The 27,240-nt window shown below is 46.1% G+C and overlaps 3 protein-coding genes across 3 annotated transcripts in view; 1 reads left to right on the forward strand and 2 right to left on the reverse strand.

Moving 5' to 3' along the window:
* Positions 1-27,240, reverse strand: part of LOC134756446 (histone-lysine N-methyltransferase 2C-like) — a 441,494-nt gene that overhangs the window by 60,420 nt on the left and 353,834 nt on the right.
* Positions 1,719-22,697, forward strand: LOC129529381 (immunoglobulin superfamily member 3-like). Its single transcript, XM_055374060.1, has 7 exons — positions 1,719-2,124; positions 4,016-4,426; positions 9,869-10,258; positions 14,668-14,727; positions 17,193-17,594; positions 20,870-21,274; positions 22,627-22,697. Exons 1-7 carry the CDS (start codon positions 1,719-1,721, stop codon positions 22,695-22,697), a joined length of 2,145 nt encoding a protein of 714 aa, XP_055230035.1.
* On the reverse strand, positions 12,760-14,031 carry LOC129529284 (N-lysine methyltransferase KMT5A-like). Its single transcript, XM_055373828.1, has one exon. The coding sequence runs from the start codon at positions 14,014-14,016 to the stop codon at positions 12,994-12,996; it is 1,023 nt and encodes a 340-aa protein (XP_055229803.1). The 5' UTR covers positions 14,017-14,031; the 3' UTR covers positions 12,760-12,993.

The following is a 27,240-nucleotide window of genomic DNA, read 5'->3' on the forward strand; positions in this document are numbered from 1 at the left end:
AGCCAAGATGGGGTTCTGTGTAAGATTTTGTTTGTGAGGAAAGGTTCTGCATGAATTAAAGTTTTGCAAGCCATGGGCATTTCATTGTATGGGCCGTTTTGAGGTCTGTCATCTTGCAGATTAGATTAGCTTACACTGAGGCACAGTCACCTGCTGGGCTGGGCAGAGAGCTGCACTCCACTAGTATTTGAGCTGTCCCAGCTGTTCACCAGCTGGATCCACTTCAGATAGGCATAGCCAGGGCAGCCGCCATTCCCATTTGTGGGGGAAAAGGGAAGCTATCACAAGAATGGGCTGCAGCTGTGGGATGAGGTGGGCAGCCCAGCGATGGTGTCATTGTCAAGGGGCCATTGAAATGTCCTTAAGCAGTCATTGGCCAAATCCTGTCCTCTATGGATCCAGAGCCACAGAATGTTCCAGCAGAAATATGTCTTAGCCAGCAGCTCTTTATTGAGGACTGATTGTGGGCTAGGCTCTATGCTAGGGTCTTTACAGATGTTACTAAATCTTCTCAATAACCCTATGAGACAGGCATTATTATCCCCATCTTACTGATGAGAAAACTGAGGCTTAGAGAGGTTAAGCAGCTTATCCAAGACCACAGTTAATAAGTGACAAAGCCAGCATCGGAACCCATGCTAGTCCTCTCTAAAGCCTTCTTAGAAATCATGTGATAGATGAGAAGATCAAGGTCTGGAGAAGAAAAGCAAGTTGTCTGAGATGACACAACCAGCTCTAATTGGTGACAAAGCTGCGCCTATAACTCACCTGCGCTTTTCACAACCTGCAGTACTTGACCACTGCCGAAATGAAGAGGCAGCGGTGTGCCCCTCCCACCTTCTGAGTGGCTCAGGCACAATCAGTGTTGAGTTGGCATGAAATGAGAACTTAAACTCACCATGCCACTTTAAGAAGAACATGGAGAAGGCAGGCAGAAGTGACCTTGGAGAACAGTATCTGAGCCAGAAGGCAGGAGGTCAGCGGGGGAGTCTTGAGTGGGAAACTCAAGGGTAGCCTGACTGTCCTTGTCACAGGTTTAGCTGGGCACTGTTAGTTCCCCCCTTTGTCAGTTTGTGGGAATCTGGGCATCAGGGATCTGTGTCAGCCCTTCACATTTGTATTTGGGTGTGCTCAGCTTAAAACGATAGCAGCCTGCAGGAGCTCAGCTCTGCCTCCATTTATGGAGGGAAGAGAAACTAAGGAATGCTCCTTGGGGTGGTGTTGGGGAGCAGCTACATGGGAAAATGAAGGGTGCAGCACCAGTAAAAAGGTGCTCCCAGGACTCCCTCCCAACAGCACTCGGACCAAGGAAGAAGCATTTAATTTCAGCCAGATTTCTAGATGGTTGCTTTTATTTGTTTTCATCTGAATTTGTGCCAAGGATTCAACTTTTCCTGCTTATTTTATTAAAAACTTTATACACAGCATTAATAAATAGATATAAACTGCCATATACATGGCAAACAGAGGGGCTAAATGAAATTCCCAAGGGTCAGCTGTTGAGTAAGTAACAAAAGCACATCTTGGCATGATCAAATTCCCATATATGCAAATTAGGGACAGTGCTTTACCACAGAGTGTTTTAATTAATATTTATAAATCACAGAGTGCCTTTGAAAGGGCCAGTAAGCTGTTTATATTATTATCATGTCACACAAATAACAAACCCTTTGGAGATTGCTGCCTACTTTGCATTTTGGTCTGAGAAGTAAGTGAGCATGTTGCGTGTGTTTCTCTCCCTCGTAGGTGTGGTGTCAGCACAGCGGCAGGTCACCATTCAGGAAGGACCCTTGTACCGCACGGAGGGCTCCCACATCACTATCTGGTGCAATGTGAGTGGTTACCAGGGACCTTCTGAGCAGAATTTCCAGTGGTCCATTTACCTGCCTTCGTCGCCAGAGCGAGAGGTGCAGATCGTCAGCACCATGGACTCTTCCTTCCCCTATGCCATCTACACCCAGCGCATCCGCGAAGGGAAGATCTTCATAGAAAGAGTCCAGGGGAACCCAACCCTATTGCACATCACAGATCTTCAGGCCCGGGATGCCGGAGAATATGAATGCCACACACCCAGCACCAATAAGCAACACTTTGGGATTTACAGTGCAAAGATGAACCTAGTGGGTAAGGAGAAGCTGTCTTCACATTGCCAGCGTCTGGCCTGACTCAGTTCTTTAGTAGTGTAATTTTGCTTTATGCCATGCATTTGACTTTAAAAAAAATCCCAAAACTCCCAACATATTTTAGGGGTCAACAGATAGCACAAGGAAAATAAATTTCTCTGTTCACTTCTAAATAATAGGTGGTTGAGGGTGAAACTTTAAAAAGATCTAATGCAGATGTTAAGAATTTCATAAGTTAACTAACCCTGTAACTGGTGAAAAGGGATATGAAAATATAAGGCAAGGACCTTTGTGGTTGATGATATGAATGACAAGGAAGGTGAGACTTATGACATCAGTTGGAAGAGAGGAGAAACCTCTCGGAAGGATAGGCCTTTGGGTAGCTCTGAGACCCACGGGGCACTGCTGAAGCAGGAAGCACATGCGGCTGCGGGTCCTTGCTCAGACATTGTACATTGAAGGTCCTTTGGCTCCATGCGTAAGGAACTATGAACTGGCTGTCTCCCTTGTTGCTCCTTAATGCTGAAGGAAACATGAGGAAGAGGGATGCAGGAGCTTCCAGTGTGGGCAGCACTGGTCACAGTGTTTGCCAGTGTCAAAGGGTTAACCGTATCAAGGCTGTTCTGTTTTTCTGCCTATCTTAATGTCCAGTTTTTATTATCACAGCTCAGCAGTGGGTGTTGCTAGTTCTTTTATTAATACACATACTATCATTTGTTTATTTTTCCTTTCTCTAACTAGTCTGTGTCCCAGCAGGGGACCTTTTATTTTTTGTGTGTGTATGTGTTTGTGTGTGTGTGTGTGTGACAGAGTTTCGCTCTTGTTGCCCAGGCTGGAGTGCAATGGGGCTCACTGCAACCTCCACCTCCCTGGTTCAAGCAGTTCTCCTGCCTCAGCTTCCTGAGTAGCTGGGATTAGAGGCATGCACTACCATGCCTGGCTAATTTTGTATTTTTAGTAGAGACGGGGTTTCTCCATGTTGGTCAGGCTGGTCTCGAACTCCCGACCTCAGATGATCCGCCTCCCTCAGCCTCCCAAAGTATTAGGATTATAGGTGTGAGCCACTGCACTTGGCCGTTCCCAGCAGGAGACCTGTAAGACCCAATCCTTGGGTGAGAACAGGGAGAAAACACATACTAGTTGTGACTAGGGTACTCTCATCATACAGAGAGGTGGTGCTATTTAATCTCCAGAAAGGTGCAAGCAAGGATCAGGGTATGATTCTGACCAAGGGATCACGGAGAAAATCTCTTATCTTGCCTGAATCTCTCCAGACTGTGGCTTCCTTCCAGTGAGGACCCCTTTGATCGATGAATTACGTGAAAATTAAACCCACTAAAAATAGGGTATGATGATTATTGTTTCTACCAAAAATGTTTTTTTATAAAAATCATCTTCCTAGGGCTGCATTGCTGAAGTAAGTTACAGGATGGGGATGTGGGAAGGAAAGAAAGGATGTTGTATAGAAATGTAAAACTAAAAGTTCCAGGAGGTATTTCCATTAGAGGATCAGTCAGAAGTGAAGTTAAAGTATCTCAAAGCAGTGCCAGAATCAACAACAAATGTTATTTGACCTATAAGACAATTGTTTAAAGACAGTATTTTCAGGGAGTTCATTTATTATGTAATATGAAATACACCCCATGTTTTATCCAAGTGTTATTAAAATTCGAGACAGGTAAGTGTAAGCACCAAATAATGCATTTCCAAATCTGAACAGAAAACTTTCTGTTTATGTGCATTTGGGGCTGTCTGTGGCCTTGAATCGATGGTTCAAGGACGACTGTTAGGGACGCAGTGCAGTGACACCTGCGTGGAATGGGAGCTTAGCCCCGGGAGTCTCAGATTCTGTGGCTTTGTGACTGCAGTCTCAGGACATTTCTGTGTTGCAGTGATCCCAGACTCCCTGCGGACCACTGCCATGCCTCAGACTCTGCACAGAGTGGAGCAGGACCCACTGGAGCTCACTTGTGAGGTGGCCCCGGAGACCGTTCAGCACAGCCACCTGTCTGTGGCCTGGCTCTGGCAGAAAGTTGGCGAGAAGCCCGTGGAGGTCATCTCCCTGAGCCGAGATTTCATGCTTCACTCTGGCAGCGAATATGCCCAGAGGCAGAGCCTGGGGGAGGTGCTGCTGGACAAGCTGGGGAGGACCACCTTCCGCCTCACCATCTTCCACCTGCAGCCTTCTGACCAGGGTGAGTTCTACTGCGAGGCCGCCGAGTGGATCCAGGATCCGGATGGGTCATGGTATGCTATGACCCGAAAGCGTTCCGAGGGAGCCGTGGTCAACGTCCAGCCAACTGGTCAGTCCCTCTGAGCCTCTTGTCCTGTCCTTTACTTGGTGGTGAAAGCTGTCAGATACTGGGAGAATGTGGAGACTCCTTCTTTGGGCACCTCTACCAGGACAGCAGGTTTTCATGTGAAGTTAAAGCCGGTCTTGTGTGCGGCCGGAGGGAGCTGAGGGATGTGCGGGACATAGGTATCCTAAGACCTGAGTCACAGGCAGGTGCCACACAGACTGAATCCTGCTTAGAGACATGCTTTCTTCCACCTATGTGGTGTTTACACATTTTTGAATTAGAAACTCATTTTAAAAATTGGGAGATTTCTGAGAAACCATTTGTATCTTAAAACTCTGGGCTTTCATTCCCATTAGCCACAGTTGCTGCCCCATTTAATGATGTTGCCTTCCTTGGGTACCCATCTGGTTTCATTTGCAGAAGCCATTTGAGATAATGAGACTTCCATCCAAAGTCTAACATTATGAACTAGAGAAATTTTGGCTTAAATTATTATTTTTTATCTAATAATAGTCTTTGGTGATATTTTGTAATTTCCAAAATGCTTTATCACATATTACTTCACCATCCCCCAGACGTTCTGTGAGGTGAGTAGGTGGTAGTACTCCTATTTTGCAGGTGAGGATGCTGAATGCAGATTACTTTATGTTGGGGCTCAAGAGGAGTCATAGGGCATGTTGATGAGGCCAGTCTGAGAGTACCAAGTTCCACTGTAGATGTTTTCTTAAGTGAAGGCCTGGAAGGGGTCCTGAGGAGGTTGCATGATGTCTTTAGACACCATCATTTGTCTTGAGGCAAAATGATGGTGGCACAGCCAGCTGAAACCCTCCCTGACTTCTCTTGGTATCTCCTGTGGCCCCAGACTCTACTCCCCAGTCTCATGAGCCCACCAGGCTCCAGGCCAGAGCTGACAGCTGTTGCTGGCTGCCTCTGCTGGGCTGAGGGCTGGTTCTCACATGGGCCTTCAGTTCCCCCAGCTTTGGTTGGAGCGTGGTTGTTGTGCCATCACTAAGTTGGTGATGAGTGGCCTGAAAGCCTTTCCTTGTGCGGATGCTCACTTCCAGTGAGGACTGTGGTGGTTCTGGTGAGTGAGTGTGGCTTTGTGGGAAATGAGCTGGTGAGTTGCAGTACAGGTGGGGTCCTTCTTCAGGACCTGTCTCTTGGGCTCCCTGTCCCATTTGCTGCAGTTAGTTGTCTGGGTCTTTGCATACTTTCTCTGCCATTCTAGAGTAATGCCTCAGACTCAGCTAACAGTACACATTTTGGGGCTTCTTCCCAGAAGTCTTCAATTGGAGGCTCCTGGGATGGGACCTGGGAAGCTGGATTTCTGGCATGCTTCCCAGGTGATTCTTCTGCTATCTACATTTTTTTCAAGCAAAGCTTCTAGGGCAGAAGCAATTCTCTGGACATCACTTTAATAAGTCATCTAATGGATGTGAAATCTTTTACCATAGGGGTTGGTAGGGATAGGGAGCACTTTATCTGCTCTGTAGGACATTTAGCAGCTTCTGGATTTTTCACTATTAAAAAATCTATCCAAGGGGCTTTATTTTATATTTATCCTTTCCCTTCCTGGATAGTTTTAAGATCAACTTCAAAAATTTGGGCCAACTTTTGAGTCTTAATGCTTTTAAATTAGGTTGCATCAGTTAATCTTCTTTATTTTAATCTTACCAATTTGGAATTAGAACTTTTTGAATTTACCCTGAAAATGTATCTAGACTAAGCCATCAAAAGGAAAACTAAGTGAAAAAAATTTGATGACTTCACTCTGCATTCCTGTGCTGTTTAGGTTCAGCAGTTGCATCTCCAACTCTACCCTTCTCAGTTTATTTCAGTAAACATGTAGCCAGTCTCCACAGCATTGAAGGTGTGATGGTGATAGGCATTAAGGGCTTCAAAGATGACTAGTACTGGTCCCTGCACTTAGGCAGACCTGAGAACCAATGGACAAGTAAAATGTGCTAAGTGCATTGATAGCATTTGTTTAGAGTGCTCTGGGAATACCGGAAATAGGAAGTGTTCTTGCAACCATAGTTTTCTCTGAATGGGATGGTTGATAAGACAAATCCAGGAACTCCAATAAGTTTCTTGACTTGAACTGAGTCTGGAAGCTTGAGGAGTCAGCAGTAGAAGAAGCATAAAAGTGCAAAAGTGTTTGATATGTTTGGCAAGCAGAAAGCAGTCAAGTATGACTAGTTCCAGATGTTGAGTTCCAGATGTGTGTGATGAGAGGAAAGGGAGCTCAAAGCCCCAAATGCAGTGATATAGAGCCTGGGCTTGACTCTGTGGGCCAAGAGTTTTCAAGCTGTTCTTGGAACCCTGGAAGCCCCTCAAAGGTGCCTAGGAGGTTAGACATGGGTGTGTGTTGGTCTTCATGTGCACGTGTGCATACCCAGGAGTGCAGGGAGAAGGCATGCGAGGGCCTGGGTGGTCCCCCCTTGCTTCAACTATGTTTGGCAGCAGAAGATTTTATATGAATAAAAAGTCCCCTTCCTTTGTCCTCTTCTTCATAAAGTTTGAAGACCTCTGCTGCAGACAGCTGGAGAGGAGGTAGAGATTTTTAAGCAGGGAGTAAGACAATCAGATCAGGGTTTCAGAAAGAAAAACCTATGGAGGCCACCTGGAGGTTGATTAAATCCGTTGCATCTGAAGCCAAGAGACCAGGTAGAAAAGAGCTAATAAGAGCCAAGGCTAGGTCAGTGGGTGCCAGAGGTGAAAGAATAAAGAGCACAATGGAAGGAGGGGTCCAACTGTCTAGAAGCCCAGGGGCTGGGGCTGTGGCTCTGGGGGTTCCTTGAACTGTGGGAGGGAAGGAACAATAATGAGGACATGCGGGACCTTTGCATTTGTGGCAGCATTGGCTGCCTTTTCTTTTTGTAAATTCTAATGAAAGAGCCCATCCATCAGATAGACTCTGATAGAGATGCTCAGTATGCAAAACACCCAGTGGGTCCTCAGACATAGGGGTCTGGGGCTCAGAGACCGAGCCTGAGAGTGATCAGGGCCCTGGAAGAGCCCATGGGGTTAAAATGGGAAAGGGCCTGGGAGAACAGCAGCAGTAAGAGGTGACCAGAGGAACAGGTGAGAGAGTGGAACAGAATGGGCAGGCCAGCAAGAAGAAGAGCAGGAGAGAAGGGATCATAGAGCAGGCTCAGAGACCTCAACCTGCTTAAGGAAAGCCTTTGGTTAGGATGGGGGTAGGGGTAGGGGTAGGGTGGATCATTCGTGACATTTGCTAAGTCAGTGAAGCCTAATTTCAGTGAGATGAAGTGGAAGGGGTATTGGAAAAAGCACAGGTCAGTTTCTAGAGATGTAATTGACTGGGCATAACCAAGGGCAGAAACGGGGGTGATGCGGGTAAATCTTGTGTCTTCAACCTGGGAACATGAAGGTGTCACCAAGGCATGGGGGGATTCCCCTGAGATAAGCAGAGTCTTTGGCCGCTGAAAGAAGAAAGCCAGAGTTACAGCCAGGCTAACCTGGAGCAATGGAAAGGTCTGAGGTCTAGGGTACCCCTTGCACAGCTCCAGTGGTGTTTATGTGGAAGGAGTGCTTTTCTGCCATTGATGTCGGGTTATAAATGACTAATTGGGTTGACGTGAGAGATAATATCCAGCAGATAACACGGGGACTGTCCCATATGGGTGTGTTCATCCAGGCAGATGGTGGCAGAGTGAAATGTGCTTCCTTCAATCCATGCCTCTTAAGACTGGTCTCTTGGGAGCTGGAAGCTGTGACGGCAGCTACTTCATTGGAGGGGAGGCCCTGGAGTTGATGACGTGGTTTTCCCTGTCAGGAAGTTTGGCTGCTAGAGGAAGTAGTTAGGTCACTGGAAAGAAGGGGTGTTTGCAGCAGGACACTGGCCTATATCGGGGGGAGGGGCTGGAGAGCCTGAGGAGCGGGAGGGGTAAAGCTGAGCTGTGGCTGGAAAAGAGGAATGTGGATGCTGCTCATGCATGACTCTTATGTTTTCTCGGGGAAACAGAAACCTCGTCCGCTTGAAGAGTGCCTAGGACGGGATGAATGGGCAAGATCTTGAAGATAGTGGGAAAGACTAGACATGCCAGTCTAGGGAAGGCAGACAAGGTCAGAGCTAATGAATCTACATGGAATTCAAACATCTCTGCCATGAGAATTTTTCCACCTCAGTGTTCTTTTTAGAGGAACAGAGCTAGAACTGGGCAGTGGTCACAGCTCCAGTCTCTAACCCTTAACTCCGTTTTCTTCCCCCTGACTTCTGCCCTGGGTGCCTATGAGATACGATAGCTGTCTAATGGGATTAATAGCCACTGTACACTGGTACACCAGTTGTGGTGATGCTGTTAGTGGTGATGAGCCCCTCTTTGGTCACTCCCTCACGCCTGGTTAAACATTCAACTCAACAAAAATTAGCCAGATATGGTGGCTACTCCGGAGGCTGAGGTGGGAGGATGGCTGGAGCCTGGGAAGTCGAGGCTGCAGTGAGCCATGATCATGCCACTACACTCCAGCCTGGGCAACAGAGCGAGACCCTGTCACAATAAATAAGTAAATAAATAAAAATTTAAAAAACACCTAGCTCTTTGGAGGCTGCTTGGGTTTAGTAATAATTTCAGAGGCTGTCTGGCTTTCAGCAGAAGTAGGTACTTTCCTACTAAAGTACCTACTAAGTACTTCCTAAGTGGGAAAGTACCTACTAAGGTTTAACCAGGCGTGAGTACTTTGTAGGTACTTTCCCACTAAAGTAGGTACTTTCCTACTAAAGTAAGTACTTAGTAGGTACTTCAGTGGGAAAGTACCTACTTCCATTGAAATCTGCCTAAAGATTTGATCTGACAGGTGGTAACCTAGTGAACAGACATTAGTTTTTATTTTTTCTATGTAATTCTGTTAGGGTTTTGTCATAGCTACATCTTATTTCTAGTATTCACATGGCGGGGGGTAGAGAGGGAATTTTAATCTTTGAGCATTTGTTAGGATTGGGCCAGCACCTAGGCCACTCTGTAATTTTTTCCCACAGACCTCAGTGGGGTAAGTCTTACAATATCTGCTGAAAATGTTTATAATGCTGTTGCTTAAATAGAGTTCTGGGTGCATATATCAAGGCTAGATATTTGTAATCCACCATTTGAGTGATATTAGTAGCTTCTCACTGAACTGGGGGTCTCATGCAAGACATCTAAAGCTTCAGACTGAGCCCCATTGGTTTAACTGGGGTAACAGTTTGCTTAGACCTTCTGGGCTGAAGTAGTTTTGAATTCTGTCTGTGATATTCAGGCGTTTCTCTGGACCTCAGATAACCTGGGTCTGAGTTGGATTTTACTCTCAAGCCAAGTGCTGTGGTCCTCCCCGCAATTAGTATTGTAAAGAAGAGGAAGGATAGTGGGAATGTGCAAATGTGGTTTAGTTGGCTGGGGCCCTCATTCACCCAGAATGTGTCTCTTTTCTTAATTGTTCTCTCAGACAAAGAATTCACTGTTTGGCTAGAAACAGAGAAGTGGCTGCACACGGTGGGTGAGCCGGTGGAGTTCAGATGCATCCTGGAGGCTCAGAATGTTCCCGACCGTTACTTTGCTGTCTCCTGGGCCTTCAACAGCTCGCTCATCACCACCATAGGCCCTAACGCTGTGCCTGTCCTCAACAGCGAATTTGCTCACCGGGAAGCCAGGGGACAGCTTAACGTGGCCAAAGAGAGCGACAGTGTCTTTGTGCTGAAGATCTACCACCTCCGCCAGGAAGATAGAGGGAAATACAACTGCCGGGTGACTGAGCGAGAGAAAACCGTGACGGGGGAATTCATTGATAAGGAGAGCAAGCGTCCCAAGAACATCCCCATCATAGTCCTCCCCCTTGGTAAGTAGAGAGATGTGCTGCTTTCTTCTCCTTTGGCTCAGCATCATTTAGGAGAGGTAGGGGGAGAGAGAATAGTGTGGTGAGGGTGAGGGGAGACAGATGGAACCCTCGAGGTTAATGCAGAGCTGGGGGAAAAACCGTTGAGCCTCTCTTCCCTGTTGTAGCCCACCTGCCTACATTTAGCAGTCTCCCCATAGCAGAGGATCAGGATCAGGGGTGTCCAGGATCAGGGCAGTCTAGGGCTGGGCATAGGCCTATCTGATTGCTAGCAGCCCTGTGCATACACAAGCAGTGCCAGCTCAGCTTGGAGGGAAACCAGGAATCCCAGAAAGCTGTTTGCTCTTGTGTGGGAATCAAGTCCCAGAAGAAGTGAGTAGATAGATGCCTGCCTTGAAATCTCACTTAAGGAGAGCTGGTCTTTTATGGGAGGATTTTAAATCATAAAGTGCATTATTAAGGATTTGCCATCTGGGTTTTTCAGGTATAAAGGCTGGCATTTCCCTAAATGGCTTTTCCCTGTTGAAATTGTGTTTCTAAAAGTCAGTGGATGGGACCTTTCACATCTTCCTGGAGCATAGCCTTTTAAGCTTAGCTGATTTCTGAGGCTGCCTCAGTGGGCTCCAAGCCTTCATGTAGACTGGCCTTATGTGGGTGGGTAGTGGCCATTGCTAGGGATTCCAGAAACTACTGGTGTTTGCTTGTGTTGTGTTTAAACATTCACAGTATCAAGATATTCTTATTAATCTCATTCTCCCATAGTTCTGTTTTTAGTAAAGAGAATAAAAACCTATGATGCTCTGATTTTAAACAAGTGGTAAAGTTTTAAGGCTAATCTTTAACCTTTTCTCAGCTGCTAAAACTATTCTTTCTCTGAGCCTTGTAATAATTTCCTTTACTTTTTATTTGTATGTTTTAATATTTAAAATATTTCTCTTCAAGTGTGAAGTAAAAAGTAGCCATAGGGGTCCTCTTGTCAGTCTTTTCTTCTTTTCTCATCAACTGGATTATTTTCTTTTATGCTTATTATTATTTTGTTAAAAACCATGCACACACATACCTAATTATCTTTTTCTTTCCTGGCAATACATATTTTAATTTGTTTCATTTTTATGATGACAAATAATTTTCAAGTTTATTTCCTTGTTTAAATACAAAGCTAAACCACAAACAGGTATAATCAAGACATTGTGTCTCACATTTATACTCCCGTCGGATCCTCTTCCAATTTGCTGACCACTGACCAGGCTAGCATGGGGGAGGGGGTGGGAGGGAAGACTTTCTTAGGTAACACCGTCGTAAGGCCCGAGGTGGGGTTGGGGGGGAAATCAAAGATGAGGACAGGCTCTCAAACCTGTCTCCATTCACATTTACCTGGGACCAGGGTGGGCAGGAGACACCAGGTCATGGCTCCTGAGCCCCGGCCCCCTGGACTGAAGGGACAGTGTGTGAGAATCAGTTCTGTGAAGGGCGGGAGGAAGCAGCCACCTATTCCTCCTGCCTTCACTGTTAAGGTGAAAACCTTAGACCTATCCTTGATTCCTGGGGGCTGCCGGGCCCTGTGTGCTCCCCTGCACACCTGGGTGCCTTTCTGAGGCTGGCAGCAGCGGCTGGGGTCAGGGGTCCTGGCTCCTAGGCTCACACCTCAGCTCAGTTGCATCCTTGCAGGAGGACACTGGGTATCTGACAAACACAAGGCCTCGACAGCAGGTCTGGAACTTTCAACCCCAGCAGGATGAGGGGGAATGGGCGTGGATGTCAGGTAAGTAATCTCTGGTTCCACTACAAAACTTTATTTTTGATTAGAGTACCATTCTCGATCTCTTCTACAAAAAGCCAAAAAAAGCAAAAAAAAAAAAAAAAAAAAAAAAAAAAAAAAAGGCAGCCACTTCACTCACTTCAAGACCTATATACATGTAAGGTGTTTTCTGTGGTTTTTTTTTTAAATTATTTTTAATTTTTATTATTATTTTTAAAATAAATTCAGTGTTCACATTTCTATAAAGAATTAACCTAGTTTCAGGAAACCCTGCCCCAGCAGGGCAGATAAGCAACACTCTCCCTGCCCACATCTAGTTTGATTTCGTGCCCTGATGCTTCAAGGTGCCCAGAAAAGCGGCAGCTTGTGGAAGAGGAAATCTATGCCCGGCCCGTGCTTGGGGCCAAGGGCTCAGTAAGCTTTCGAGAAAACAGAGGGGAAGACTAGCTTACTGCAAAAACCTTTTTAAAAAAATTCATACACTTCAGTGAGCGCCTGTCGAGACGTTAGGAGAACAAGAGCTTGGAAACATCCCGTCCAGGCCATTGGGAGGCAGTGTCTTCCTCACACCCCGTCCCTGGATGTCGGGGGTGCAGGGGGAAGGTCCTGGCTCTTCCACTGGAGAAAGGAGACTCACCTAGCTTCCTAGTTCATGTTTGACTATTTCCTCTAAAACCTGTGCTGAGTCTTTGACTGCATGCACGGGAAGCACAAACGTTCGGCTTGTATGCAGAAGAAAGTACAAAAACAACTAGAATATAAAAGTTTTGGTAATATAAGGCCATCTGTTCAAGTCCACCTTGGAAACCTGTAACAGATATTTAAATACTACAGTGAAAAGGCATCTTAATATACTTTTTAAAAACATCTGAAGTAATCCGCTAAGATTAAGTGTGTAAAAAAAAATTCAATTCCCTTTGAGGGCACTTTGTCCTTTGAAGAAGGGAAAGTGGGGCGGGGAGGGCGCGGGGCCCACCGGTTAATGCTTCAGCCACGGGAGGGCTTCAATGGAAGCCTTGCTGCGGTCCCCATAGTCATACAGGAGCTCCTCCCCAGCCGCCATGTCTTGGGAGGCGATGAGGATGAGGTGAGGTACGCCGTCGATGTCGTGCAGTTTGGTTTGGCAGTTCCCACATTTGCTGTGATTGATCGGTCTTCCTAGGCAATTTGTCTCTCTAGTTGCAACCACGCAGTAGGTTTTGCTCAGATACTGAAAATAGTACATGTAGCAGCCCGTGGAAGGGTCCTGTGCATACAGAGCCTCCCGTTTCTTGGCGTCGGTGATCTCGATGAGGTCCCCGTGGTATTCCACCACAAAGTCACCCCGGGAGAACTGCTTGGTGGCAATCACACCCCTGCCTTTGCCATCGATGAGGTCAATCTTCATTCCTTCTTCCTTCCCACTTTCAATCAATTCATCTGTTCTTTTCCTTTCTTCAGACTGCAGCTCGGCTTTGCTCTTCCTGGAGCTCCTTCGGACAGGGTAGAAATCCGTAAGTTTGCGATTCTGTTGCGTTTTTCCTTGAGCTTTTTTTCGGGGGGCCTGTTTGCCCTTGATGGGCTTTTTCAGGGCTTGCTTGGCGATGGCTGCATTGGTGGAATCATAAGATGAGGGTGGAGTTTTTGGAGGTTCTGCTGCTTCAGATTTTTGGTTTGGAAAAGGTACCAGGGGACCTCTCCTGGCGTCTTTGATCTTCTGTTCCTCGGACTTCATGGCGCTCCGTACTGCGTTCCCAGCATTTCTTTTCTCTTCTCGTTTCCTGTAGATTCCGGCTAATGGTTTCCCCTGGCATTTGACTTGGTGATGTGTAACTGAGTTCTCTTCCTGAAGGGGGAAACGCATTCCAGAGCATTTGTTCGGGCTCATGTAGGAATAGATCTTTGACTTCCCGGTAAATACGTTCTCCCCGTCGGTGCGGGGCCTCCCCGGGCCCCTCCGCTCCACCATCTCCGGGCCCGGGGCCGCCGCCACCGCCGCCTCCACCGCGCGGGGCTTGGACATCTTCCTGCCTGCAGCCCGGCCAGGCCCATGGCAGCGCGCCCCGCGCCCTAGCCGCCGCCGCCGCTGCCCGGCCACCACCGCTGCCGCTGCCGCTGCCGCTGCCGCTGCCGCTGCCGCTGCTGCTGCTGCTGCCGCCACCAGCGCTGCCGCGGCGCCCAGGGGAAGGGCCGGCGGCGCCCCACGGCGCCCCCTTCCCCCATGGCCGGCAAGGCAGGGCCCGGCACCCGCGCACCGCGGTAGCCCCGGGCCGCCCGGGGTGAGGCAAGCAGGGAGGGAGGCGCAGGCGGTGCATCCTCAGCAGCCCGCCCGCCCGCTCCACCTAATTATCTTGAAATTCTTTTGTTTCTTAGCCTTTTCCGCCCTGCAATGTCTAGCATGGTGCTTTGCATAGAGTAGGTGCTCGCTGAATATTGTACAACTGAAATTATTGAATTTAATGCCCACTGTCTTTACTATTTTCCTGTCAGTCTGTGCTTGCCTTAACCACGGACTCTCTACTTTTAAATCTGCAACTAATTCCTCATTGTTTTCTAAGGATCAAGTGAAGGGCAGCCACGCTGTTTACTTCCTATATTTTTTGTACTAAGATTTCCCCCAACCCCTTCTGAGAACTGTTTTGATGATCTGCGGCCTGCTATATTGCTTTTCCAGCAGATAACTGGGTAGTTAAAGTCCCCCAGCACCACCAGATCCTGTCCCAAGGCCACTTGGGTAAGTCGGCTGAAGAACAACAACAATCACATCGGTAATGGTGATAATGCCTTGGATTTTAATGGCGCTTTTCCTCCTAAGAGACCAAAGTGCTTCTGCATAAATCATCTCCTTCTCCGCTCCCAACTCTCAAATCCTCGTAGAGGCCAATATGATATCCATCTAATGAATGAAGAAATCAGAGCACCACACAGGAAGTGACAGAGCTGATGGTTCAGTTAGTGGTTGAGCTTGCATTGCATTAGGAAATATTTGCTTCTAACTCCACACCCACCGCCCTGCGCTTAGCCTGTGCTACACCATCAACTTCCTGATTTGAAATTTCATTTGCGAATGTGTACTCAGATTTTTATTAGTTCTGTCCTAGTTTTCACTTAATCCAGAGAGTTTAAAATTGTCAGCTGCCTTTTCTCAGGCCTGGAAATTCTTGTAAATAGTGTTAGTGGGCAGTGAGGCACCAGGTCTGTAGTTGCCTTTGCCTCAGCTGCTGTAATAAAATACCATTTCTTCTTGTAGCCCCACATTCTAACTATGTGGGTTTCCAGGCTTGCTCAAGCAACAGAGCACCACCAAACAGTAGCCCTTTCAATAAATGAGCTACGACTTGCGTAAGAGTCCACTGGGATGACAGTAGGGGATGAGAGTGAGGTCCTGCAAGTCATTCTCCTGCTTAAGACAAGTGAAAGGATTTTCTTCCTTGATGCTGCAGTTGCCCTTTTAATCCCTTATTTTGAATTGGTAACAGTGGGGATGAGTCTTTACTCTAAAGAGGAATATTGTTGTTATTAATGATGATGAAAAATAATTACCTCATCTAATCCTGTCAATGTCATGCCCTAAGAAGTAGGCACTATTAGTATCTCCATTTTTCACATGAGAAATTGGAGCTTTGGTAGGTTAAGGAAGAACCACAGGATTACAGAGTTAGGAAGTCTCCAAATGCATCCCCTTAACCATTAGTGCTATAGATGGTGACTATTCAGGAGCCTGATTATCTCTATGAATCATCCTGGTATGACTCCTGGGGGAGGTTGCCCTCCTGGGAAAATTGCTATTCCCTGCCCCATCCAGACCTTCTATTTTTCACATAAAACAAGCACATCCAGAATGGCTAGCAGGCATCCTCACTATAATAAGAGCTACATTTTGAGGCTCAGTGCTCGTCTTTGTTTCTGCTTGTTGGGGAAATAAAGGAGAGAAAAGATTTGATTCAAATGCATTGTTATGTGTATGTGTGTGTTTTCTCTTGGTAATTGGGTGTGCCTCTTAAAATCTGGGATTTGATTTAATTAATTGGTTTAAATTATTGCATGTATTTAATGTGGGTGGTACCCAAAAATTGGAGCCAAACTAGTTACTTTGTGTTCTTTAATACTTACAGACCTTCTGAACTCAATGTAGATAATTATACAAAATACTACATACATAATGAAAACATATTAGGCTATCTGTGATGTTTATAAAAACAAAGAGTTATGTGGAATAGTAAAATTAATCATGATCATGATGACCAGTTTTTGAAAACCTACTATGTGTTAGGTGAATCTATACGCATCATCTCATTTACTTTTTAATATTTAAAGAATTCTACAATTAAAGGTGGCTCTCTACCTGTCTTACAGAAGAAGAGGCTGAGGCATGTCGAGGTTAAATAATTTGATTGAGTGAATTCAGATAGTTAAGTGAGCAGCAGAGGCTAGATGAGACAGGGAAGGGAGTGGAATCCTTATCCCAAACTTTTGATTGGCCGAATGTTTCTAGAAAGAGAGCAAAGGAGCCCCAGGGCTGACTGGACAGGCGGGAGAGTGGTGGATGACGAGCTGCTGGCTTTGTTTTCTTCCTGTGTGTTAATGAAAGAATGAAAGCCTGCTCCTCATGCACTCTGCGAAACTAGACCATCTGTGCTCCCTTATTACCCACACTTAAGCACACATTATCATCCAAATACTTACTGTCAGTTTTTTTTTTCATATTTCCTAAATTGTCCTGAAGGACTCAAATGGCACATTATGGATGTTCAGCTTTTATTTGACTGCTGTAGTATCGAATGGTAGGAAGAGGGAAGTGAAGTAGGATTTTGGAGTTACTCTTCTTGCTGAAAATTCAACTTGAAAAACCCTGAACTCCAGCTGAATAGATTACCCAATAAATTGTTTTATGCCCTAATCATCATGCCACTATGTTGTATTTCTTAGGTTCTTATTCAGGCTCAGGTCTTAGAACCTCGTATCACAGTTCTCTGCACACAGCAAAGAACATCCTAGATTATCAGATCTAAAACCACAGGGAGCAATGCCCAGAACCAGCCAGGGCTTACATCAGCTAGGGTCAGAGTGTTTTTGACCCTCTAAGGCTCACCGTACCTGAATATGATTCCATTTGCACCCCTCCTCCTGTTTCCTCTGTGGGGAGGGCGCTGTGGAGACCATAAAGCCTCCAGGGTGTTTCTCTCTCCCTCTTCCTAGAGAGCAGCATCTCCGTGGAGGTGGCCAGCAATGCCAGCGTCATCCTTGAGGGCAAGGACCTGCGCTTCTCCTGCAGCGTCCGCATGGCAGGCAGGCTGCAGGGTCGCTTCTCTGTCATCTGGCAGCTTGTGGACAGGCAGAACCGCCGCAGCAATATCATGTGGCTAGACCGGCATGGCACCGTGCAGCCAGGCTTGTCCTACTGGGAGCGCAGCAGCTTTGGGAGCGTCCAGATGGAGCAGGTGCAGCCCAACTCATTCAGCCTGGGCATCTTCAACAGCAGGAAGGAGGACGAGGGCCAGTATGAATGCCATGTGACTGAATGGGTGCGGGTGGTGGATGGCGAGTGGCAGATTGTTGGGGAGTGCCGGGCCAGCACTCCCATCTCCATCATAGCTCTTGGTGAGTGAGCGGTGGGACTGGCAGTGGGTCTGGCATGGAGACAGCTTCAGTGTCAAACACCTTATCCTGACTTTTGTCTGTCAGAGTTCTAGCAGGAAACTATGGCCAGTCTTTTACATATACAGTTTGAAGTACTTTCCTTTATATCTATTTTGTTTCTTATAAGGGTTTAATTAATTAAGATAGTGCTAGCAAGGACTAAGGGACCCACAGTGGATGATGGGGCTCCTGAGGGATAGCAATAGCTGGAAGCTGTGACTACTCCTAGTCTGGCTGGGAGAGAGTGATGTTATCAGAACTCCATCCAGGTTAGTGAAGCCACCCAGCCATAGTGGTGGCCCCAGGTGGAAGAGCATGGCCACTGCCAGCCTGGCCTTAAAGAGAGCAGAGTGGCTGAGCACTGTGTGGCATGTCTTTCCTGCTCTGCTGCTCAGGGGCCAGCCTTCCTGAAAGAGAGCAGAGAAGGGTATAAAATTATCTGTTGTCATTTATTTAGCATTTACTATGTTCCTGGCTAATCCTTAACACTTAAGCTTAGTTGTCCCATTGAATCCCCACCTAGCCAAGTGACAGACACTTTCATTTTATGGAGGAAACTGAGACTGAGACACATTAAATACTTTGCCTAAGGCTAGAAGTTTCTACTACCTGATGGGGCCCATACCTAACAAAGCTATTCCCTCATTAGCATGGAATGAAAAGATACCTTGAGATTTGCTAAAACCAAGGAAGATTAGATTTGCTTCTCATTGGGGTAAAGAGGCTTCTATCAACATTTATCTGCCTGGATATAATCAGTATATTAGATTTTAAATGACCAGTCTGTGACTTTGCTGGGAAAGAAATTTGTTACGTCAGGTCTTCCTGTTTATCAGGAGACATCGGTTGTCCTCAGCAACTTTATGTCCCACTCCCTGGGACTGTGTCACCACCTTCCTTGCAGGTCGGGATGGTGGTGCTTTTGGATACTTCCAGTAAAGACGGCAGCCCCGAGTGGTTTTTGTCCTTGACAGAGTCCTCCATTTTCTTACCCCTCTGAGATTAGAATTACATTTGTTTTCTAAAGCTTAATCCTAAAGATTGACCTGCTTTTTGCAGTAATTATATGGCTCAGATTTCTGTCTTAGAAACTTCCTCCAGTGATTGCGTTTCCTGATCAGCTCAGTTCCTGTGTCCATACTCAGCAACTATGTGGACCCAGTGAGATGGAACTTGGGGGACAACTTTTGGATGTCCAGTACTGGTGTTTTTTTTTTTTTAACCATCCTGGAAGGTTAGGAATGTCCAATGAGTGATTAGAGTTAGTGAGGATTGTTTCTCTAGAAGTAATTTATGGTATCAGGTTATCCCCTGAGTTTTTTCTTACTCACCATATGTCTGGTGGTTCTCACAACCAGGGGCACTGAGAGGCTCTGCCCTGGGATCTGGAGGCCAGCACTGTTCACCTGATCTCCACCACTGAGATACCTCTGGCTACAGCCATAATCAGGTGGCCCAAAGGACTGAACAAGGAAGAATGGGAAGGCACTCTAGACTAATTAAGGTTGTCTTTTCAGTCTAAAGTTAACAATGACACACATGAATTTTCATATCAGTATAATTAGATGCGGGTCCCAAATGTACAATGGGCCATTATGGCTGTTCAGTTAGAGCAGCCTGGGTGCTCTGTGACTGTGGCATGTGTCTGTGTCAGGACTAGACAAAGTCATTTGCTTGGGGAAGCTCTCTCCCCTTCAGGTGTGAGGCCAGGAGCACCTGGTGTGGGTCCTGTCCCTGAGGTTCTGTCCTACACCACCCTCATGCAACACCTACTACACACAGATGCACAGTGACTGTCAGAGATGCTTCATGTTTAAGGATGGGCCTCCGTGTCATAAACTTTTTTAAAGGGTATATAGAGATAGCCCATGAAATCCAAATCAAAGGTCCAGAGTTTTCAGCAAATTGTACCTACCTATTTGCCAACTTAACCTCCCCATAGAAAGCCAAAAGATTCATCCTGTGTCCAGTCTTTCACATTACAGTGTTTAAAGTACTTTTTTAAAATTTCTATTTCATTTTTTAACAAAATATTTAACAAAATATAGTATATCTCATGTGCCAGGTACTATTTGTAATATTTATAAACACTGATTTATTTAATCTTCACAGAGACTCATTTTACAGATTGGAAAACAGAGGCAGAGAGAAGTTAAGTAACTTTAATGTCACTTAGCTGGGAAGTATCAAAGGCTTGGCTGCTGGCTCCAGAGTCTGGACCTTTAACCACCGTGTTATGCTTTCCATGGGTAAAGTAACCTAAAAAGGTCCCTGGAATCAGTTACATGTGGTTGGAGACTAACTCTGTCATTGACTTACCAAATGCTTGATATTGGACAATTTATCTAACCTCTCTCTGCATCAGTTTCTACATCTGCAGGAAGAGATGACAAGCCTGCCTGTTCTACAAGGTTGTTTTGGGGATTCAGTGGAGCATGATGAGAGCAAAGCAGTTGGCACCATGCTTGCACCTAGATAGTGCTCAATAAATACTGGCTACTATTAGCTTTATGATTGTGATCAATGTATGAATATTAAACAGTATTTCCAGGCTGAAGGAACTCTGAGGTACTCATATTGAGGAGTCAGTATTAGAGCTTAGCAGTGCTGCCCATTCAATAAGGAATATTGAGAGACCCACAGCCACTGAGACTGCAGAACCCTGCATTTAGGACAATTGTCCCACCCCACTGGAGGTCCCCACCTGCTCTGTTCTTGGATTTCATGAGGGACGTGAGAAAGGGACTGGAGGCCGACTCCATCTGCTTCCCTTCTCGGCACCAGTGCACTAAGGGACCAGGAAAAGAGGTGTTGGGGCTGTGTGGTTGTGTTTTCCTCCTGTGCAATGGAGGAAATTGGCTTTGGGGTTTTCTTTTCCTGTTTTCTCATGGAATCTCAAGATTTCTAGGAGCAACCCTGCCTACATGCAATCAGTCCCTGAGAGGATTGTGATGTCTAATTCCAGGGGAGGAGCAAATGCACGAGGATCTCATTGGGAAGGCTTAGGCTAGTGCTGTTCAGGGGGAATTGTGGTGGGCCTTTCTTTGGAGTCTTGGAAACTCTTGGACTGGGCCTCAGCAGGATACTAAAAGCAACACTAGCCTGAGAACTCAAAAAGGGCCCCGAGAGCCTCTGCTCCACACTGCTTGCTTTGCCAGCTGCCCCATTGCTGATGTCATACTGCCCTGAGAAAGCCACATGCCTCCTCTGGTTGAATCTCTCTGCTTTCTCTCCAGAAATGGGCTTCGCAGTCACAGCCATCTCCCGGACACCGGGGGTGACCTACAGCGACTCCTTTGACTTGCTGTGTATCATCAAACCCCACTACCCTGCCCAGGTCCCCGTGTCAGTGACATGGCGGTTCCAGCCGGTGGGCACGGTGGAGTTCCATGACTTGGTGACCTTCACCCGGGATGGAGGGGTCCAGTGGGGGGACAGGTCCTCCAGCTTCCGAACCCGAACTGCCACCGAGAAGGCTGAGTCCAGCAAGAACGTCCGCCTAAGCATCAGCCGAGCCAGTGACATGGAAGCAGGCAAGTACCAGTGTGTGGCAGAGCTGTGGCGGAAGAACTACAACAACACCTGGACACAACTGGCGGAGAGGACCTCTAGCCTGCTGGTGATCAGGCTGCTGCAGCCAGGTGAGTGCTGAGGACCTGTGGGCTATGTGCCCATGCTGCCTGAGCAGACGTGAGGGAAAAAGAAAAGTGTGCATGGAGCCCTTAGCATCACTTCCCCCTTTCCCAGCTCTTCATTTAGAGACATTGCAAATCAATAGGAAGTTTTAAGAATCATGCAGTGGACACTTGTATTTCCTTTCCTTGATAGCCAGTTGTTGTCTGACGGCATTTGTTTTCTTCCTCTGTGTGTACGTTTGTTGCTGTTTTTGAGCCATTGGAGGCAAAGCTGTGGACATTGGGACACTTCCCCCTAAGTACTTCAGCATGTAACTCCTAAGAACCTACCCACCCACTGCACCATTATCACACCCTTGGGGTTTTACGTTAGTGTAGTCCTATCACCTACATTTCCCCAGTTGTCCCAATCATGCCCTTTATTTTTCCCTTTCAGATTAGGATCCAACCAAGGATCACACATCACATTTGTTATCCTGTCTCTTTAGACTCCTTTAATCTAGAACAATTCCCTAACCTGTGTGTTTGCGTGTGTGTGTGTGTGTGTGTGTGTATGTGTGTGTCTGTAGACATGGACATTTGTGAAATGCACAGGCCAATTGTTTTAAAGAAAGCCCTTTTCTTTACTTAACCTCATCTCCTGTAATCCTCATACAATTATGTGGAAGTGATATCATTGTCTCCTGTTCATAGACAAGGAAATTCTGAGTAAAGAGGGAGGGTAATAGGCACCTATTGAGCATCTTCTTTGCATGAGGTGCTGAAGGTCAGTTATTCTATTAGAATTGCACAGCAACCCCAGGAAAGATTTAAGTGACTAGCTTAAGGTCGTGTACCTAGTGAATGGTGGAGCCAGGATTTGAACCCCGGTTGTCTTTCTCCCACAATGTTGCCTGCACCCAGGCCCTGTCCAGTTGTATGGGCCCTGAATTTGAGCTCCTTTCTCTATGGAGGCTGAGTCTGTCTCAAAGCGGATCATCAGGATGCATTAATTTGGGGAGCATTAGTCAGTAGGGCTTTCTGCAAACACTCTCGCCTTCATCAGGCTCTTCCGCTGACATGCGGGAGGAGTTAAGTACATGCAGCTCTTATGGTTTTCCTCCATCTGTCCTTGTCTCCTGCCAGGTTAGAAGCTGGTGGAGGGTGGAGCCCAGGCGGTAGGCTCCTGTGTTCCTTCCCTCACCCAGCCTATGCCTCGGCTAGAACAGATACCTGTGCAGGCAAGGGCAAGGGTCTGACTTTGCAAAGATGGTTGGGGCCACAATGTTGTTTTCATCAACATGAGGTTAAATAACGGTAACCTTTGGGTTTCTCCTTCACCTCTTCCAACCCCATAACAGAGTTCTGTTCTGTACCAGATTTGGAACAAGTGAGTTGTATAAATGATGAGACTCTTCCCTTGACCAACGAGAGCCTAAACTTTGACTGACAAGAGGCTCAGAGAAGAGGCTGTTTTACTTAAGTGGATTTTCAGGTTAATGGAAGGTTAAGCAGAGACCCAATTTTATGTGAACCCTTGTTGTGGAAAATGTCGAGGTACCCACTTGCCTGCGTTATTGAGTGGGACATTAGGATTGTAATTGCACCTTTTTTGGTCCCCTCTGGCTCTCAAAGTCAGTTTTCTGAGCAGCATTGCCCATCACATGGTTCTGCAGCTGTAGAAGTTAGAGGAGATGCTGACCTCAAGACCTTGTCTGACATTGCCTTTTTGAATCCATCCCTAGTATTTGCCTGTTTCTGGTACTACTTGGAATCTAAGACTGGAGTGCCTAAGGGAAGAATACAGAATGAGTTCATTGAAGGTTCTAATTATTTGGATTAATTTATGGTGTTACTAAAGGCAGACAGGGAAAAATATGTATGAAGTACCTCTTGGATGCCAGGTTTGTGCTTAGTGCTTTACTCATGTTTTCTTTTCTAAATTTATCCAACAACCTAATAATGTAGGTGTTTGTATCCCTATTTTGCTAATGAGGAAACCAAGGCTCAAAGTGGTCAGGAATCTTGATGGAGGCAAGCCAGCTGGTTAAGGGGCAAAACTGAGATTTGAACTGAGATTGGAGCCCAGGTGTCTCTGACTTCCATAGAGCAAACGTTTTCCTTTATACCATAATTGCCTCCTGGGTAAAGTAGCTGGAGGGTTGGGAGACCCCAGATCTGCTCTGAGGTTGTCTTTGTGTCTTGGGTGTCTCGAGTTGGTTTCTGTTGTGTTTTCACTATAAAATGAGAATGAACAGTGGTTGGCAGAGGAGACTTATAAGTATCACTGTACTTGGGCTGTTATGAGGCCTCTACTTAAAGGTGCACAGTAATATACTTTTATGGCCCTTTGGAGGCTAGGAAGAGCAAAGGTGGGTGCTTGAGGCCGTGCAGGACTCCCAGAGGGCAGCTGAGGCACCAGGAGAGTGCATCCCCTTAAGTGTTACTGTCTCTCCTCTATTAAATATTTATGCATTTAGCACTTAATATTTTCCAGAGAGCTTCATAAGAGTTTTTACTCTTTCCTGTATACTTTGGTGCTGGTGCATTCATTTTGGGGAAATAGAAGTGGAAAAATACATGAGAGCTGACTGTGTGCTGGAGACTGTTGGACACTTGGTGTGTATTATCTCACTTAATCTTCACTGCAACCCTGGGAGGAACATATTGCTTTCCCATTTTATAAATGAAGTAACAGAGGCTCTGAGAGGTTCTCAGTTCCTCAAATTAAACACCTAGTGAGTGGGGGAAGTTGGGATTTGAATCCAGGTGTGCCTTGTTTAAAAGTAATTGCGGTAGGGAGACTTTGACCTTTTTAAAGGCTATGCAATCAGAGATTCTTCTTTCTGCATTCAGTTAATGCTGTCCTTTACAGAAGAATTTTCTCCTTGTAGATTGATGATGTGGAGGAGTTATGGCACTAGCGTTACTGGTAGTAACAACAGTAGCAGCTAATATTCACTGAGCATTTCTTGTAAACCACTGGGAATGCTTTACACATAATAACTTAGTTCCTTGTTTCTTAATCCATGCAGTGCTGTGAGGGGGACCGTTTTACCCAACTTCACAGATGAGGACACTAACACAGAAGTTACATAAATTGCCCAGTGTGCCATAGTAAGTGGCAGAGCCAGGATTCAAGTCCAGACAGGCAGTTTGGCTCCAGAGTCCAAGTCCCTAATTTTATTATTATATGTTCTAGACAAGTGCTTTTCTTCTCAGGAATCTTCTTTGGTACCGTATGCTTATATTTAAAGTTTCCTCTCTCTGGTTAACCACTCCTGATTTCCTAATCCCGTTTAGCAAATCCTTAAATTTGTTTTTTGGAAGTTGGGGTCATAAGACACTGGTAGAGGTTCCTCAAGACACAGTTTGCTGATGGTGTAGAAGTTTTATCTTGTGCCTCTTTTAACTCCTGATTCTTCCAGCTTCTGCCACAAGGTGGCTCTAAGACCTGGGGATACCAGCGCTATCCTCTCTTCTTTTGCTCTCCCTGCATACCTTGCCCCTCAAAACATAGATTCTTAGCCCTGCTCTGGTGTCTTCCATAGAAGTGTCCCCTGCTACCCCCGTTTTAAAGAATATTGTGTTAAATATTCGTATTCCATCAGAATCAAATAGGAACCCAGGGACTGTTGACTCACTCATGCTGGTCCATTTACCATCAGCCTTCCACTGCTGTGATATCATTTATCACAGCAAGCTTCTTTGTGGTCTGTGCCCCAGACTCGTCCCTGCTGATCCTGCCCCCATATCAGTATTCATCAGAATCTCTGGTTGGATGGCACAGTTGACTTGTGGATCTGTTATTTGACCATGCCCTGTGTGTGCTTCCTGTTGCGTATGCACATCCCCAACAGAATCTTCAAGGAATGCCATCAGTGTCATGTTGCCATTGATCTAGCTTCGTCTGATCCCCATTGATCACATAGTGTGACCCCTCAAGGGGTGCTTAGGCAAGACTTTCAGCCAGTTCACATATTTGATTGTTAGCTCTTAATCAGTTTTCTCTTTTAATTGTAAAGCACAATTGCCTTGCTTCCTTCTGATTTTCTTTAGCTCAAAACGCCCTCCAATTACACATCCCTAAATACAGAAGCAGTAAGGGAAATGTCAGCACTCATTTTTCAAATGTTTACGACAATATCTTGGTTTGGCTATTAAAATTGACAAAGCCATAAACAAGCTCCCATGAGGACAGCCTCCAGTGGTGGAAAGCTGACTTGTCAGAGGGTGTATTCTGCTGGGATTTTACTGATGGGCACTCAGGATGAATATTTAATACCCTCTGGATGTTGCCAAATCGGTTTTCTTCTATTTCTTATTGCTGACCTGGCAGATTGGGATAGCAGAGGGCTTTTCTTTGACTTCCATGAGTCCAGAGCACGTGAACACTGGCTCTCCTTTCACATTCTGAGGGATGACTGCCCCATCCCTCAGAGGACTGGCCTCTGCCTTCTTTCAGGGGAGTCTGAGGTTCTCCTTCTTCCATCCCAGGTGGCTTCTGCCTGTTGTCTGTGCCAAGATAGAATGGGCATGAGTGCAAGAGCCCTAAGAGGAGAGCCCAGCCCTTCCCAGATGCCTCAGGCCTGTTGTCATGGTAACACCGGGGCACTTGTTATTGGCATCAACGAGCCAGGGTCACTGCCCTGCCTGCAGACAGGTAAGGCAGGGTAGGGCGCATCTGGGTAACCTTCATTAGCTATTTCCACCTGCAAACTCTTGCTGCTTTCCCTTTGCCCCTCCCTCCCTGTCTCTCTGCATGCATTGAGCACCTACTAAGTGCCAGGTTGCACTGGCAACCTGCGTCGTTCTACTCGGGTTGATTCAATTCCATTCTATTCCATTGAATTCCATTCCATTCCATTCCATTCCGTTCCATTCCATTCCATTCCAATCCATTCCATTCTACTTGGGTTGATTCCATTCCATTCCATTCCATTCCATTCCATTCCATTCCATTCCATTCCATTCCATTCCATTCCATTCCATTCCATTCTATTCCATTCCATTCCATTCCATTCCACTCGCGTTGATTCCATTCTGTTCCGTTCCGTCCCGTCCCGTCCCGTCCTGTCCCTTCCCGTCCTGTCCCGTTCTACTCGGGTTGATTCCATTCCGTTCCGTTCCGTTCCGTTCCACTCGGATTGATTCAGTTCCATTCTATTATATTCCATTACATTCCGGTCCGTTCCGCTACGCTCCGCGTCGTTCTACTCGGGTTGATTCTATTCCATTCTATTGCATTGAATTCAATTCCATTCCATTCCATTGAATTCCATTGAATTCCATTCCATTCCATTCCATTGCATTCCATTCCATTCCATTCCGTTCTACTCGGGTTGATTCCATTCTACTCCATTCCATTCCATTCAATTCCATTCCATTGCATTCCTTTCCATTCCATTCTACTCGGGTTGATTCAATTCCATTCTATTCCATTCCATTCCGTTCCGTTCCATTCTGTTCTTTTCCCTTCCGTTCCGTTCTTTTCCCTTCCGTTCCGTTCTGTTCTACTTGGGTTGATTCATTTCAATTCTATTCCATTCCATTCCATTCCTTTCCATTCCATTCCATTCCATTGTACTCGGGTTGATTGCATTCCATTCCATTCCATTCCATTCCATTCCATTCCAGTCCATTCCAGTCCATTCCATTCCATTCTACTCGGGTTGATTCCATTCTATTCCATTCCATTCCATTGCATTCCATTCCATTCCATTCCATTCCATTGCATTCCATTCCATTCCATTCCATTCCATTCCATTCCATTCCATTCCATTCCATTCCATTCCATTCCATTCCATTCCACTCAGGTTGATTCAATTCCATTCTATTCCATTCCATTCCGTTCCGTTCCATTCTGTTCCATTGCGTTCCGTTCCGTTCTACTCGGTTTGATTCAATTCAATTCTATGCCATTCCATTCCATTCCAATCCATTCCATTCCATTCCATTCCATTCCATTCCATTCCATTCCATTCCATTCCATT

The sequence above is a fragment of the Gorilla gorilla genome, chromosome 22, assembly GCF_029281585.2.
Source record: "Gorilla gorilla gorilla isolate KB3781 chromosome 22, NHGRI_mGorGor1-v2.1_pri, whole genome shotgun sequence".
Taxonomy (NCBI): domain Eukaryota; kingdom Metazoa; phylum Chordata; class Mammalia; order Primates; family Hominidae; genus Gorilla; species Gorilla gorilla.

Coding starts and splice junctions, on each gene's coding strand:
- LOC129529381 (XM_055374060.1), top strand. CDS start 1,719: ATGTTGCGTGTGTTTCTCTCCCTCGTAGGTGTGGTGTCAGCACAGCGG. Junction 2,125..4,015: donor TGCAAAGATGAACCTAGTGG/GTAAGGAGAAGC, acceptor TCTGTGTTGCAG/TGATCCCAGACTCCCTGCGG. Junction 14,728..17,192: donor CCTGTCCCAAGGCCACTTGG/GTAAGTCGGCTG, acceptor CCCTCTTCCTAG/AGAGCAGCATCTCCGTGGAG.
- LOC129529284 (XM_055373828.1), bottom strand. CDS start 14,016: ATGTCCAAGCCCCGCGCGGTGGAGGCGGCGGTGGCGGCGGCCCCGGGC.